The 16,269-nt window shown below is 48.8% G+C and overlaps 2 protein-coding genes across 11 annotated transcripts in view; one reads left to right on the top strand and one right to left on the bottom strand.

Moving 5' to 3' along the window:
* Nucleotides 1-12,910, top strand: part of SECISBP2 (SECIS binding protein 2) — a 43,272-nt gene extending 30,362 nt beyond the window's left edge. For 6 of the 8 annotated variants that reach the window (XM_050761262.1, XM_050761263.1, XM_050761265.1 and 3 more), the window contains 5 exons: nucleotides 1,380-1,533; nucleotides 2,240-2,460; nucleotides 9,311-9,465; nucleotides 9,898-10,090; nucleotides 10,636-11,567. In XM_050761262.1, the coding sequence (XP_050617219.1) occupies nucleotides 1,380-1,533; nucleotides 2,240-2,460; nucleotides 9,311-9,465; nucleotides 9,898-10,090; nucleotides 10,636-10,739 (827 nt within the window). In that variant the 3' untranslated portion in view covers nucleotides 10,740-11,567. Of the gene's footprint in view, nucleotides 1-1,379; nucleotides 1,534-2,239; nucleotides 2,461-9,310; nucleotides 9,466-9,897; nucleotides 10,091-10,635; nucleotides 11,568-11,657 lie in introns of those variants that run through there. The other 2 variants (XM_050761261.1, XM_050761260.1) reach the window with 2 other exon arrangements.
* A 618-nt stretch (nucleotides 12,911-13,528) lies between these two features.
* SEMA4D (semaphorin 4D) overlaps nucleotides 13,529-16,269 on the bottom strand; it is a 134,135-nt gene continuing 131,394 nt past the window's right edge. For 2 of the 3 annotated variants that reach the window (XM_050761259.1, XM_050761258.1), the window contains 3 exons: nucleotides 15,677-15,886; nucleotides 15,360-15,457; nucleotides 13,529-14,367 (listed from right to left, as the gene is read on the bottom strand). In XM_050761259.1, coding sequence (XP_050617216.1) covers nucleotides 14,341-14,367; nucleotides 15,360-15,457; nucleotides 15,677-15,886 — 335 coding nt within the window. In that variant the 3' untranslated portion in view covers nucleotides 13,529-14,340. Of the gene's footprint in view, nucleotides 15,458-15,676; nucleotides 15,887-16,269 lie in introns of all 3 variants that reach the window. The other variant, XM_050761257.1, reaches the window with a different exon arrangement.

The following is a 16,269-nucleotide window of genomic DNA, read 5'->3' on the forward strand; positions in this document are numbered from 1 at the left end:
GAGGCCTCCCTAGGAGACCGTGCCCCATGGCAGCCCCACCAAGGGCTGTCGATGTGGCTCTGGTGCAGCTGTGTGGTGTGCTGCTCTCTTTGTCCCCTCTCCTTCAGTCTTATTGGCAACATGGAGATGTTTATTTTCATTACTGTGTAAAATTCAGTTGGATTAATGTACAGGGTTGCGGATGGGCATTCAGTCATTTTCCAGTTTGGGTAATTAGAAACAGGGTTGCTGTGGACAGTGTTGTATGTGTCTTAAAGGACACAAGCACTTATTCCCGTGGGGCATTACCTGGGAGTAGAGTTACTTGAGTAGCTCCTGTCCAGTGGGTTTCTGACTGTTCTACCAGTTAAGGCCAGGGGAGGCTGAGAGTTGCAGGTGCTCCCCATCTCCACCAGCCCACAGGGCACTATCTTTTTCAACCTTGCCATTCTTGTGGGTGTGGTATATGTTTTTTCATTCCTTCATTTGGTGATCTGTGGCTGCAATTGCATTTTGATAGTCAGTAGAAGTAACTAGTTGGGGACAGTAGGCTATCACTGCATCAGATCTGGTATGTTTAAACACACACCTCTTGAGTTTGTCAAAGTTTAGATGTTGGAGTTCAGCTCTTTCTAAAGGATTATTTCAAAAAGAAATGGCCTCAAGCATTTGAGAAAAAACTTAAAACTAAAAGCCCGTTTTTTAAAACTCCCTGATAAGAGATTCTTCAGGTTAAATTTCAAAATCAAAAAATAAATTTGGCCACTTAACTGCACACTTAAAAGTGGTTAGAATGGGCCGGGCGCGGTGGCTCAAGCCTGTAATCCCAGCACTTTGGGAGGCCGAGACAGGCGGATCACGAGGTCAGGAGATCGAGACCATCCTGGGAACACGGTGAAACCCCGTCTCTATTAAGAAATACAAAAAACTAGCCGGGCGAGGTGGCGGGCGCCTGTAGTCCCAGCTACTCGGGAGGCTGAGGCCGGAGAATGGCGTAAACCCGGGAGGCGGAGCTTGCAGTGAGCTGAGATCTGGCCACTGCACTCCAGCCTGGGTGACAGAGCGAGACTCCGTCTCAAAAAAAAAAAAAAAAAAAAAAAAAAAAAAGTGGTTAGAATGGTAACATTAATGTATATTTTACCCTAATAAAAGTGAATGTGTAAGTAAATTGGGGGGAGGCACACCTCCAGGCATGACTGCCTCCACCAGCTTTTCTGGTTTCCCCAGGCATCCTCGTCTGTTTTTGCTGCCTTCTGTAAACCTCTCTGCATGTTGTCTGTGGATGTGGTGGTTGTGTGCAGGGACGGTCTGGTTGCATCGATGAGACTGTATTGGGCCAGCCCCTCAGTGTGTGCACTGGGCCTCACAGATGTCTTATGATGACTTTTTCCTCCATGAAGGGCCAGAGGGGATGGACGAACCGATCTCCACTCCTGCGATTGAGGGCAAGTCTGAAGAGCCACCAGGCACAGAACTCCAGAGGGACACAGAGGCCTCCCACCTTGCTCCCAATCACGCCACCTTCCCTAAGATCCACAGCCGCAGATTCAGGGAGTGAGTGAGCCCCTGCCTGCCAGGGACTAGGGGAAGATGGAAGTGCTTCGGTTCAGTGTGGCATTGATACCTCCCATAAATCCTTGTTGCTGGACCACACTGTGCTTTAACCCTCATGGTTGAAAGAAGCCGGGTACCTCGTTGCACACATTCAGGGAGAGCCTAATCGTTGTGTCTGATTCTGCTTCTACTGAGTTTCTTGGGGTGTTAATGATGGAAGAGGGGCCCTCAGTCCAGGTTTGAAGTCGGGGGAATGGATAGTGAAGTGACCACGCATCATCTTTGGGCCCCTTTTCATGGTTTAATCTCTGTGTAATTTCTTAGGCGGCAGGATTCCTTTAACCTTGTGTGCTCACTCTGCCTTCTCCCCTGCCCACTTTTCTTCCAGGGTAGTCTCCCAGTATTTATCTTTATGACAGGTTGATGCACAGGGTAGGGGCTGAGATGGGGACCTGTGGCAAACTATGGTGGGGGGTCAGGGAGCAGAGAAATTTGTCCCTTGTAGTTGGGAATGGGGGGAAGATGCCCCAGTATTTACCTTCCATGAAATTAAATTGTCAGTAATTCCACAGTTCTGGTTAGTAGTACTTGTCGAAACGTGACTTCTTGTCTGATGCAGTCTACGTCTCTTCTCCCTGGGGTGGGATGGGAGCAGTGCGGCAGTGTCACAGCCAGTGGCACAATTCCTGATGTCTGTTTCTTTCAGTTACTGCAGCCAGATGCTTAGTAAAGAAGTGGATGCTTGTGTTACCGACCTACTCAAAGAACTGGTCCGTTTCCAAGACCGTATGTACCAGAAAGATCCAGTCAAGGCCAAGACTAAACGTCGACTTGTGTTGGGGTTGAGGGAAGTTCTCAAACACCTGAAGCTCAAAAAACTGAAATGTGTCATTATTTCTCCCAACTGTGAAAAGATACAGTCAAAAGGTAAAGGCACCGTGGGGTCCTGTGACATGTGGGCCCCTGTGTGAGTGCCTGGTGCGCCCTCACGGTCGCCGCACACCTGGGTGGCCCATGCCACAGGCCTAGACAACTCGTTTTCTTTGTGGTTTTTGTTTTTATTGAGTAACTGTTTCCCAACTGCATTGACCCTTACTAAGTACCTCTGTAGGGCAGGTGGGTCCTGTGGTCCTGCACACGAGGGGGCCACCCAGCCCACACAGGCCTCTGGCATCAGGGAAAGACATGCCTCTGTTGTGCAGGCCACTACCCTGGGGCTGGGATTGTCACTGGTGACTTGCACCACAGAGATGCTGTGCCTGGCAGCCAGGCAGTACCTACCTAGGGCTTTCGTGTACTTGACATTTAGTTGTTCAGTCAGGGGTTGACTCATCCGTTTGCTTGTTACAGATGTGGCTTTGTCTAAATACTTTGCCATTTTACTTAAACTGGAATGTGTGTTTTTGTTTTGTTGGATGTGATATGCTGGGTCAGGTAACAGTGAACCCTCACCTGTGACATCGCATGTTTACCCCCTGCTTGTGCTCTCTTGGCTCCTGGAGGACTTGCCTGTCTGTGTTGTGTCCTTCTTGAATTGAGCAATAGGAGAACTGATAAGAGCAGAGTGGCATCGCTCATGGACGCCTGTCCTTCATCTCCGTCTAGGCTAGGGAACACTCACAAGCCCCTCCCTGACCCCATTCCTTTCTCCTGCAGTGTCAAATTCAGCTTTATAGAGTCCCACTTTGAGATAATGCATCCACATCCTGGGGCTGAACCCTCAGAGATGATGTTTTCCAGTTACCATTTCATATCTAAAGCCTGGAAGTTTTGTGACGTCTGAGGCCCCTAGCCAGCAGCTCGTCCCTGTCCTAACTCAGTATGGGTCCAGCATCACCAGTGACCAGAATATGACAGAAGGGATCTCAGTGACCCACCCATCTGATTGTGTGCCCAGAGGCCTTTCCTCATTGGAGAGGACAGGCCACATGCTTCCCTGGCTGTTTTTGTCAATGTTGTACATGTCCACAGCTAAAGGTTCAAGTAGTCCTATAGGGTTTTTAAGGGAGAGGCAGGTTTGGGCTCTCTCCCTTTCCTAGCAACTGCACCTATCAGCTCTTAGCCACATTGTGGGATATTTCCTCCATGTCTCCATATAACAGGCTTGTGAGCTACGGCTTCACATGTTTTCAGTTTTAAGTATTTGTCATCTTCCCAATAGAGCAAAAAGGTTTTGCTGTTACTTACCCTAATGTATAGTTTGGGTTATTGTTCTTGTTTTGTGGTGGTTGCTTAATTGTCTATATACTTAGTATTAATGAAACCTCATGCCCTCAGCCAGCTGCCTCAGTCTCCTCTGAGACAGTTGGTTACACCAGGCATTCTGCAGTTCATCTGCTGAAGAAACCTTCATTCCCAGCTCGCTACACGTCATGCAGTTGCCACCCAGGGATACCCTTGGCTCCCACCCTGCTCTTGATAAGGTGTTGTTTATGGACTCCTTCTTGGGCTGCATTCTTGTTTTGTTAGAGTGCATCCTCCAGTGGTTTAGGAGAAAAGGATTCATGGGAGGCATATTTTGAAGCTCTTGCTTGAAATCTGGAGTCTCTGATTCTTGATCCTTTGTGATCATTTTGCACCCCCCGCTCTCTGGAGGTTCACTGGAAGTGCCTTGTTCCTGGGGTTATAGGATGTGAGACAGCTTGCATCCAGTGTCTTTGGCTCTGGGACATGTTGAATTTTTGCTTTGAATCCTCTCTTCCAGTCCCTGCCAGCTCTTCTTGGAACTATGTCAGGGTTGGGACTCCTGGACTGGTGTCCTCACATTATTTGTTTCCTGCTTCTTTTCATCTCTTTCTTTTGGTTTCATTTTCTGTTAGGATTTCTCAACCATATCTTGTAAACTTTCTGTATAATTTTTTAGTCTGATATTATTTTTATTTTTTGGGAGCTGTTTTTGTCCTCTGAAGATTCCTTTTTTTAATCACATTGCTGCTGCCTCATGGTCGCCTCTCTGGGAATTTTAATGATGTCGAGTTCCTCTCCCTCCAGTGCCTCTGTTTCCTCCAAGTAATTCAGTCTGTTTGTTTTGACCTCTCATGGTGGAGGTTTTCCAGATGTCCTCTGTGTCCTGGTTTTCTGCGCCTAGTTAAGAGCCACTAAATAGCCGACTAGAAATCCGGGTGTGTGGCTGGTGTTCAAGGCTGTGAGCAGTATTGAGGGTGATGATTCTCAAAACTGTAGCCAGCATCAGAATCACCCAGAGAGCTGGGGAAAACACAGATTCCAGAGTTTCTGCTTCAAGAGGTCCAGTGGGCCCAAGAATTTGTACTTCCTGCAAGTTCCCAAGTGCTGCTTCTGTTTCTCCAAGGAGTGCACTGAGAACTTCTGCTGTAGGATGATGTGGTTGGGCTGCTCCCATGTTGGAAGTGCCCCCAGGTGTCTCTGTCTCCCCTAGGGCTGGTCACATCCCCAAGGAAGACTTCTCACTGCCTACCTGGAGGGACAGGTGAACTTCACCCTGTGAACTCATCCTCTCACCACCATTAGATGTGTGATTCGTCATGTCCTGCATACCTGTGCTGTGCCTCACCAGAGGGCTGCAGCTGAGGGACTGGACACCGACTTGCCTCTTTGCGAGTGTTCAACCAGCCCTCTTCACCTGTGCCTCACCCTGTGCTGCCTGTTCCCAACCTTTGGGGGATTCTGGGGTCCAGGCTGTTCTAGGCTTTTCTCACTGTTGGCTTAGGTTGGCTAGCCTAGTTGCCCATTTGCATTTCAGCTTCTGAAACTTTTTGCTGTTGTCTCTCACGTTCTCCCGTGGATTTGTGTCTTTAAAAAACAAAAAGGTGGAAATGTATGTACTCAGCCTACAGTCACCCCACTTTCTTGGAAGACGTCATTCCCCTTCTCTGCCTTTGCCAGATCATGGGGCTAGGTTTTTACTTGGTCAGCATCATAAGGATTTGTTGTGTACTTAAAATGCATTCGTTTTGTGGTTCCAACACGTGTTTGCTTTGAGGCATAAGGGACTTGATTGTATATTTTATAAATATTTGCCAGATAAGATAGCCAATGGCTTGTAATCATCTTAAAGATAAAAATTGATGTTATAGCCTTGAATTACGTTGAAGTACTGTATTTGCTCTGAGTGGCATTTTGCCTAATAATTCTGAACTTAAACTTTGAAATGGAAATTATCTGAGCCAAGCATCTTGCTTGACATAGGCTTTCTTGTGGAACTTCAGTAGTTGGCCCTTGCCACGCGTGCTTTCAGCTCACTAATAACAGGTTGGAGGTTGTTTGAGCAAAACAGTCTGGACTTTGCTGCTTGCATTGGGTGTTCCCAAGGCTACCACCAGGCTCAGTGATGTGCCAGGAGGACTCACACGACTCAACATAGAGTGGTACTTTCAGCTGTGACTTACTACAGTGAAAAGGCACAAAGCAAAAGCAGCAAAGAGGCACATGGGGTTAAGTGTGGGTGAAACCAGGCTCCAGCTTCCAAAAGTCACTTTCAGTGACATCACATAGGAGACTGTTACTATCCCAGAAACGAGTTAAGAGCCCGTGGGAAGTGTTGTCTACCAGGGATGTACATTAGAGACTCAGTGCCTAGGGTTCTGTTGGGGACCAGTCACACAGGCATCCTCTGCGTAGCACATACAAAGTTCCGGACTCCAGAAGGAAAGCAGAACCACAGTGTTTGCACACCATGGAGACGCAGTGAGTTACTCTTACCAGTTAGGGTGGTGGGAACCCTCCCAAAATCCAAGTTCACAGACCACAGCCAAGGGCCAACCTGGCAGGCAGTCTTGAGAGGATAGTAGCCAGGCGTGCTCTGTTAGGGTGTCTCTGCACACTGCTCAAATAAATTTTCAGATCCACTCCCAGGAGCTGGGGCAGACACCAGGCAGAGACCCTCCAGTGGAGACATGCGTCTCATGTTAGGGGGACTTCATATGTCTTCCCTGACAAACTGAATATAGATTTCACTGTAAGTATATCTCAGGAACACAAAACACTCCACCCCACCTCTGCCCCATCTCCCCTTTTCCCAGCCCATCCAGAACTGGTCTGTTTCTTCAAAATTTCTGTCCCAGGCAGCTGCCTCCTCATCACTTTGCAAATGCTTTGGGTAGATCAGGGGCAGGGGGTGGGCAGAATAAGGGATGTGGGCTTAGAAATTAATCTCCCATCCAACTAGATGCAGAATGAGTTCCCAGTTTCCACAGTATGGTAGGACATGCATTGGAGAAGTTTCTATGTTGAAATGAGAGGATCGATATGTAATTAGGTTCCAGGTGATACTATGCTAATTGTAAACAGTTGTTGTTTCTTACAGTTGCTCTGTAAGGACTGGGTGAGTATCCTGTAGGCCAGGTGCCTGGCCTACAATGCTGTGTGCATTGGTAACTCGAAGGCATATGCTGTGTCTTCCTCCAGAGACCACTGTATTCTCTCCCAGGGCGGTATGGGCATCCTCTCCAGGAGTTTTTATTAGCAGTTTTCTTATGAGGGAGGGTCAGCATCAGGAGCTTGACATTTTCTGTGAATTGTTCTTATTTGTTGCCCATTTGCTTTTGGGATGTTGACCTCTTTTAGATTGATTCATACCTTTTTTAAAGTTAGCCCTTCGGGTAAGAGTTGCAAGTGTTTTTTCTGGTTTGTCAGTTTTGCCACACACACACACACAAAAGTGGCCATGCAGAGACTTTAGGTGTTATATATTTTGGTATTGAACTTTTTAATTGCATCTAGGTATTGTGTTATTTCTCAGCCTTCCCACTCCAGTGTTTAAAAGGTTTGCTTTTAAAAATCTGTATGTCTCCTGGTTCCTTCATTTGTATATGTTTAGGTAGGATTTATTGTGGTCTGAGATGAACAGGATGGGCCCACCCAGTCCTCTAGCATCTTCTCCCTGACTTACCCGAAATGCTGTTCCCATTAAACTCCGGTTGTTTCTGGCGTCCATTCTGTTCATCTGCATCACCTTGTTTATACTATGGTACCTTTATAGTAAACTTTAATACCTGACCATGTTAGCCTGACATCTTTTTATATTTTTTCCGTATTTTTTATTTCTCAATGAAATCCTGTCTATAGGCCGGGCGCAGTGGCTCAAGCCTGTAATCCCAGTGCTTTGGGAGGCCGAGATGGGCGGATCACGAGGTCAGGAGATCGAGACCATCCTGGCTAACACAGTGAAACCCCGTCTCTACTAAAAAAATACAAAAAACTAGCCAGGCGAGGCAGCGGGCGCCTGTAGTCCCAGCTACGCGGGAGGCTGAGGCAGGAGAATGGCGTGAACCCGGGAGGCGGAGCTTGCAGTGAGCTGAGATCCGGCCACTGCACTCCAGCCTGGGCAACAGAGCGAGACTCCGTCTCAAAAAAAAAAAAAAAAAAAAGAAATCCTGTCTATAGTAACTTACAGTGTTTTAAAGCAGGGGTCCCCAACACCTGGGCTGTGGACCAGTATTGTCTGGGGCCTGTTAGGAAGTGGGCAGCACAGCAGGAGGTGAGCATTACTGCCTGAGCTCTGCCTTCTGTCAGAGCAGCAGCAGCATTGGATTCTCATAGAAGCACAAACTCTGTTGTAAACTGCGCATGTGAGGGATCTAGGTTGCGTGCTCCTTATGAGAGTCTAATGCCTGATGATCTGAGGTGGAACAGTTTCATCCCAAAACCATCTTCCCCTGTCCATGGAAAAATTGTCTTCCACGAAACCAGTCCCTGGTGCCAAAAAGGTTGGGGACCACTGTCTTAAAGTATTAGATTAATGTGGAGTTGACATTTCATCATTTTGGATCATTCTATCCAGGATCATAGGTGCCTTTTCATTTGTTGAGATTTTCTCTTGCGGGGGTGGTTTAAGAGACAGGGTCTCACTCTGTTGCCCAGGCTGGAGTGCAGTGGCACGATCATGGCTCATTACAGCCTTGACTCCTGGGCTCAAGTTACTGAGCTTGCCTCAGCTTCCTGAGTAGGTGGACTATAGGCACATACCACCACATTGGGCACTTTTTTTTTTTTTTTTTAGAGATGGGATCTTACTATGTTGCCCAGGCCAGTATTGTGTTAATAGCGTGTTGAAGTTGCCTGTAAATCTTCTCATGTTTCTTGAAAAATTCATTCCTACTGACTATAATCTTGTGCTGCTGTTGTAAATGGAGTCATCTCTTTGATATATGCCAGCTGGCTGCTGAGTGAGTGTGTATAGAGACTTGTGCCACACCCGCTTCTGTACTTCTCTGCTGTTAGGAGTACTTCTCAGGTGCTGTTGGGTTTTCCAGGTGCATCACCTGCACATGGTACTCATTTCACCTCCTTCCTCTCTCTGATGCACCAGCCTTGGCTGTTCCCTGGCCCAGAAGCAGGGTCAGGGAGTAGAGGGTGGTGAGCCCTCGGGAGCCAGACCTGTGCCTTGACCAGGGGTACAATGTGGGATAAGGAACTTAACCTTTCTGTGCCTCTGGTTCTCCATCTGTCGGTGAGGACACAGCATCTGTCTGCCTTTTGGGATTTGGGGGAGGACACAGGAGCTAATAGGTGTGAAGCAGTTGACGAGTGGTCTGGCATGTGGTAAGTTTCAGTAATACTAATAGTTAACTTTTCCTGTTAAGACAATACCAGCTGTGTATTTTCTTTCCCATTTTTTCCCCATATTTTTGGAGAGTTGATTCTGCAACTTGCTTTCTCTTCATATTTTCAAGGACCTCTGCCTTGGGTATAAAATCATAGATGGGTGTGTTGCTAAGAAAAAGCTCTTGGCAACCAGTATTAATACCACACTCCATGTGACGTGTCTTCCTGTCATTTTTTATTGTCCTTTGACCAGGTGGGCTGGATGACACTTTGCACACAATTATTGATTATGCCTGTGAGCAGAACATTCCCTTTGTGTTTGCTCTCAACCGCAAAGCTCTGGGGCGCAGTTTGAATAAGGCAGTTCCTGTCAGCGTGGTAGGGATCTTCAGCTACGATGGGGCCCAGGTGAGCGCACAGGGCACAGGCCTCTTCAGTCACTGCCCGTGGGAGGAAGTGGGGGCAGGTGGTCAGTGTGGGCTTGCCCACAGAGCAGCTCCAGAACCTCCAGTAGGCTGTCATTGAGGAGAAGCCACCACTTAGGCAGAACCTTCTTGTAAAAAGGTAGCCTTTGTCTCCTTGACAGCATGGGGTGTCTGGTTCTGAATTGAGCTCTGTTCTGGGCTTGTGCTGACATAGTGGCACCTCAGGCAGGCCCAAGAAATCGGCCTAGCCCACTCTTCCCTCTGGGGCAGCATCCCTGGTAGCCATCCATAAGCATAAGGTCCACATGACCCTGTGTCAGCCCTGCTTCTCTATGGAGGGTGCCATTGCTGAGTTGGAGGGACCCGTGTCCTCTGTCGCTGGGCTGTTACCTGTGTGCTCTCACTTGTGCCCAAGGATCAGTTCCACAAGATGGTTGAGCTGACAATGGCGGCCCGACAGGCGTACAAGACCATGCTGGAGAATGTGCAGCAGGAGCTGGCGGGAGAACCCAGGCCTCAGGCACCTCCCAGCCCGCCCACACAGGGCCCCAGCTGCCCTGCAGAAGATGGCCCCCCAGCCCTGACAGAAAAAGAAGAGCTACACTACAGTGAGTGCTTAAGGGAGAGTCGTGTCAGGTCGAGTGTCCTCTAAGTTATTTATCGACTTTAATTAGAGTCCCCAGGAGAGCAGCTTGATAATGCTGCAAGACCAGTTGAGTAGCAGGGCCCAGTAAGTCCAGCTGAGACTGGCCGTAATAAGGCCAGTCCATTGCCTAAGAGGTATTATCAGACTTTTGCTTGTCAGTGACTGTCTCAGACTTCAAGTCAGATGTCTCTTGACAATGGGTGGCCTTAAGGATAGCTATACCCAAGACAGGCTTGGAAGGCCAAGTAAAGGTTCAGTCCTCTCCTAGCCCACCCAAACAAGGCCCCAGCTGCCCTGTAGAAGATGGCCCCCTAGCTTCTGTTCACTAAGGGGCAGCCTGGCCCAGCAGGCTGAGAACAGTGAGTGAACGCCTGCCAGGACACCTCTGAGCACCATGAGCTGCTGGGCAGTGGCCACAGGCTCCCTTGTCCATGCTGCTGGTTTTCTGACAGGAGTCTTCCTACTGGTTGATGCCTCTTCCTCACTCGTGCTGTTTTCTCATTTTAGTTGAAATCTGGAAAAAACATCTGGAAGCATACAGTCCATGTGCCCTGGAGCTAGAGGAATCCTTGGAGGCTTCAACCTCTCAAATGATGAATTTGAATTTATGAGAGTTCTTGCCTGTGTATCTGTATTTTGGGTAAGGAGGGGAGGTCTGAAAAAGACTTTGGGGCTTTTTCTTCTTCTCAGTTTTTCATGACAATGTAATTTGTGTAACTGTTGAATCTGGAAATTGATCAGCATTAAAGGGCACATGAAGCAGTGTCTGCAGGCATTCAGTGCTGCGGAGCCTGTTAAAGGTCACTCAGATGTGATGTGCAGGTGTTAATCTCTTCTAAAAGCCTGGTGACACAGCTCTGGCTTTCCGAGCACACTGTGGATCTGGAAAGTACTGGAAAATGTGATACTTAGAATACTTCGGCTGCTAAGGAAACTTCCTCTCCATTGCAGAATAGCTGAGCCAAGTGAGTGAGTTTGCAGATAGCAGGTGGTGAGCTCCTGCTTGCTGGAGGTGGCCATGGAGGGCCATTCCCGCCTGGCAACAGCACCGTCCTGCAGGGAGCCACTTGGCAGAAGGATGCAGGGCTGCTGGTGTCAGAGCAAGAGGGCTACCGGGCAAGGGCCCTTTCTCAGGGGATGTAGCTTTTTTAAAAGATTTGGTAACACTTGGAGGATTTGCTAAAATGAGCCTCAGAAGGGAAATCGGTTTTCTAACCTGTGACTTTTTGAAATGAATTATTCCTTTCAGTCTTTATTTTTCAAAGAAACAATGTGTATTGAAGTACCTAGATTTGTTTGATAATCAACAAATCTTTCCTTTTTAAATGAACATATTCTGAATGTGGTTTCTGTCTTAGGCCAGGAGGACAGAGTTTACTTTCATATTTTCCCTGTAAGTAAGAGGGCTTATTTATTTTAAATAAAGAGTAATTATTAAATTTTGTTTCAGACTCTGGTGATTTTAGGCTTATCAGTGGTCTCTGTCTTACTTGATCATTCGTATGTCTTAATTTATCCCCTTTGGACAGTCTAGGCCCTGAAATAAAAGGGGGCTGTGTAATGGGGATTCTGCTATCCCCAGCACTCCTAGGTCTGGAAGTAATGATTGTCAAAAGCCTCCAACACTGCACAGACCTGCCGGGGCCAGATCCTGGCTCAGTCCCAACCTGCGCTTGCATTCTTCTCACCACAGCCAATGGCAGGAAAGAATCTTCACTGCTTTTTGCTTGTCAGGTAAGCAGGGTATTGTTTTGGCTTTGAAAGTGCTCTTAATTGAATTCAGTCATGCCAATATTGTACCTCTGAGAAGTGGCCAGTGATGAGCAAATAAAATTGGAATGAGTCAGAAATGACATGCTACGGGCAGAGCTGGAAATGTGACCAGAGGTTGGTGTATGAAGGCACCGTCCGCCCTGTCATCTGTGGAGCTCACAGTGACCAGTGTGAGCCTTGCTGTTCTTCACACGTTCTGAGCTGTTTAGACATGGGAAGTAGATGTGGTCAGTCAGGCCATCAGTAGTCCGAAAGCAGCGAGTCATCTCCACCCATTTATCTTTCAGGGCAGTCAGCGGGGCCGGCAGGAAAGGAGAGGGCTTTCCTGCTTCCTCCTCCCCTCATCAGTAGGTAGCAAGTCAGTTGTGGTAAGTTTGAAAATAGGAGATTATTTGAGAATGAAAGTTCCAAAATTAATTTGTGGGGAAAAAGACAAAATAGCTATCAGCTGCACTCAACAGCTAGAATTTTAAAATTTGATAAATCAAAAAGTTAAAGATCTCTACAGAGATGAATTCCTCTGCTCAGAGCCCCTTTTTAGAGCTCTCTAGGTCTGTGATGTTTGTTTTGCTAATCTTAAGATAAAAGCAGCTTAAACAGAGTAGGTAGGCATTTCAACATTTCATGCAGCTGCTGAGAGCTTTCCTTCTGGGACTGACCAAACTCTCACCACGTGGTTGCCCGGTGATGCTGTCATTTTCTTGGCAGTGAAGGACTCCAGCTGAAGCCACTGCTGCAGGTGACTTCAGCTCCCTCAACGTGCAGATGGTGCCGCATGAAGCACACAGCTCTGGGCCAGGGGCGCCAAGTACAGTCATTTAACTGAACAATGTACAACTCTATTTTTACTTTTCCAGCAGAGCAAAGACTCAAAAATTCATCCTCATAACTACATTTCCCAATAGAACACTCCACATTATGAAAACTTTAAGTATGTAATAATTTTGTTAAGAGTGAAAGTGCTCGAAATCCAGACTTTAGGAGAAGATACAGAGAACAGCACCAAGAATGTAAGTCCAAAGCCCATAGCATTTCACTCAGCAGTTTGTAGTGGTTGAAGCCACACCCAAAGCAAGAACCACAGTGAGCTGATGGATATTTTACAGGAAAACTTCAGGTTATGAGTGTGATAGTTCTGGGAGCAAGACTGGCATCCTTGGCTGGATGGGCAAGCACACGCCTCACAGGCGGCTAGGCCTCTTGACTCGCGGTGCGGAGGGGGGACGTGTGGAGACAACCAGGGTGTCTCCGGCGTCTTCAGGACACCTCTGTCGTGATGGATCCTGAAGGAATCAGCAGGCAATGTATGCTGATCCCACACAAAGGCTGTTACAGAACTCATCCAGCCCCAGAAAGAGGGGATGCAAAACAGGTCATTGTCATACTGCTGGGAAGACACTCAGCATTTGCTAGGATCACCAGAGGGGTGCGGCTTGCTTTTAACAGAGGCTTTGGTTTTATGATAGACATGAAAACTGTCATTCCACAGACAAGAAGAGACGTGTGTATAAGATTAAAGGCTGAGCAGGTTTAGGACAAGTTCACACACACAGTGACAGTCTTCAGAGATACAGCTTTAATAATTAGAGACTTGAAAGCAGGTAGAACAAAACACTCATGACACTCATTCCATTGTCAAGAAATTTAATATGGCACCAGGAGATTTGCATAATTGACCTGTTTGGCTTTCTGCGACAAGCTCGGTGTCCTGTTGCAGAAGCTGAGCATTGACAGGGGACAGAGGCATAAACTGCAGCGCTTGATAAAACAGAGCCCAGTATTCTGAGGTTAGTGAAGAAAACACAAAAGACTTGACAGATGCACTCCCAGATCGCATCTCACAGTCATTCAGGGTTTAAGGCAAGGCATTTTCATGTGGAGTCTCACCTTTTCTTGTCCCAGTCATGCATCTTAGAGTTCCTTGGCTAAGTCTGCAGGTAGGAGAAGCGGCAGGCTTGATTTGCATCAATAAAAGCAGCGATCTGTGCTGGCCATGCTAACCCTGTTGGCTGTTAGGGGGTAGGGGCACTCTGTAAAGGGGAGTCACTGGGACAGTGTAGGATCAGCCTTCAGAGCCTGCTGCCTGACCCTAGAGGAGGAGCCTGCACACATACTGCTGTTTTAGTTCACGAGCAGCTGTCGAAGCCTGTTAGCCATCCTGGTTACCTGCTTGTGCCAGACAGAACTTCCTGTCCCAGGTAAGCACCTAATTTTTTAAGTCTTAGTTCCTGTCACAGGCCCACTTGGGTTCAGGGCTTCTCTACTGCCCTGTCTCTGGGAGGTACGCATCAGGTGGTAGCCAGTGGCTGTGTTCAGAGCGGGTTTGGGCAAGACAGCTCACAGTTGCGGGGGACCAGGCCTTCTCCGGGGGTGGCCGTGGTCAGTGGCAGCAGGGTCTGGTTGGGGTTGAGGTCAGTGTCAGGGACTCCTTCCTGGTGGCTACAAGGTGTCCTTGCTACAGCTTTCCTGAAAGAACAATGTGGTCTTTGAATCCTTGGCGGAACGGATGGGCCTTTCCTGCTCTGCAGCCCAGTCTGTCTCATAGCCCATCCCAGACAGAGCACTCAAGGCCTCAGCCCCCTGTTGTGGTTCCCCTCCTTGGGGTCTAAAGATCCAAATGCCACGAGTGGTTCTCCCATACGTGACGGGAAGACAGAGCAGCAGCGCATTCACTCGACTCCCAGGTTGTGCTGAGAGGGAGGAGGGCTGGAGAGAGGGAGGCTGTGTGTGCTGAAGTACAGAGGATCAGCTATAAATGCCCAAGCTTTGGTGGCAACAGTTCGGGGGTCTGCTGGCAGCCACGTAACCCACACACTTTAACACACTCATTTGAGTGCTGCAGACCCCACCCTGGTTGGTAGCACACACAGTGATGAATCCCTGCCTTTGCCTTCTGTATCAGCTATTTGGGAGCCAGGGCTGGACAACTCTGTCTCCGTGGGGAGACAGGGAGCCTCTAGGGAGCCTCTGCCCTGCTGCCTGCAACTTCCGTGCCATAGCCCAGTCCCTGCCAGGGTTTAGTTCAGTAAGCCACTCCCCCTGACCCCTCCGGCAGGTGCTGCAGGTGAGGCATCCAGCCAGGAGCTACCTGGAGGGTTCCCCACCTGTCCAGGTTTCCTGCTCTCCTCAAAGTAGACTGGCTGAGTGCTCTGTACAGGGGGTGGGGTGGCCGTGGGGGCCCATCTGACAGACAGCTCCCACCGGTGAGCCCCTCCCAATCTTGCCTCCCTTCTTCAGTCTCCTTTAAGGGCTGGGTCCAGATGCCCCTTGATCTGCAGCCTCAGCAACAAGCCATGGGATTCCCCTCGCAGGGTTGCAGGTAAAGGAAACTGCTCTGGGGCTAAGAGGGAGCAAGTGGGGTCCATGCTGAATGGGTCCCTTGAAAGATCCACTGGATGTGGCAGGTGCCCTGTCCCTGGCTCCAGCCCTCCTTTCTTTGCCCGGCTGCGGCCACGTACCCACGCCTTCCTCCAGCTCTGCATCATCCGGTCGTGCTCCCCAGCCACAGCCCTCCAGGCGGAAAGCTCTCTGCTCCACTTCTCCTGGTGGGCCACTTCTGGAAGACAAGCAGGGTTCCCAGGCCATAGCTCTGTGGGCCTTTATGGCACCCTTGATGCCCACTGGCCACCTTTCTTTCTCAGTGGAAAGCCAATAAATCCCAAACCCAAAATGCCACCGTGCAAGCATGCTTTCCAGCATGTTTTTTTCGACTGCCATTGTAAATAGTGAAAAATCACCTCCTAAAAGGGTTCCAGTGGGCATGGGAATCACTTACCAGGTCTCATCACAGCAACCTGCACCTTCGAAGTCTTGTTCCCTGCTGAGGAGATGACAGAGCAGCGATACTCGGTGCTTTCCCTGATGGCGTCCTGTAGCCAGCTGAGCGCATGGGCGCTGCCATCGGGCAGTGCATGGGTCTGCACAGGGACACAGGTCTCCAGAGCTCGCCCATTCTTCTCCCAGACAATGCGAATGTCTGCAGGACCTGGGGGCACAGACTGTTTCTACCTCTGAGTCCACATTTAGAACCCAAAGAAGCTACCCCACGAGGGGGTAGGGGGGTTACTTCTGTTGTCCCAGCTGGACCTGAAGTGACTTGGGACAACTTCCAATTCAGTCCCTGGGACTCCCCTGGAGGTGGCTTCCCCATGGCCAGCGGGAGCCTTGGCCTTGGCCCCTGTCCTGTGGACTTTCTGCTCTTTGACCTTAATTACCATTTTTCAAAATACACCTATGTGGCCTGTGTCCCCTAGGACCCCCTTCCTCACAGCGCTGTGCTGGTTTCCTGCAGAATGCTTCTGGGCTTTGGAACAGCATCCCACCTCACCCTGGCCTTGCTGCCACACACATGTCCTGTGACCACATGGA

Source organism: Macaca thibetana, chromosome 15 (genome assembly GCF_024542745.1).
Source record: "Macaca thibetana thibetana isolate TM-01 chromosome 15, ASM2454274v1, whole genome shotgun sequence".
NCBI lineage: Eukaryota > Metazoa > Chordata > Mammalia > Primates > Cercopithecidae > Macaca > Macaca thibetana.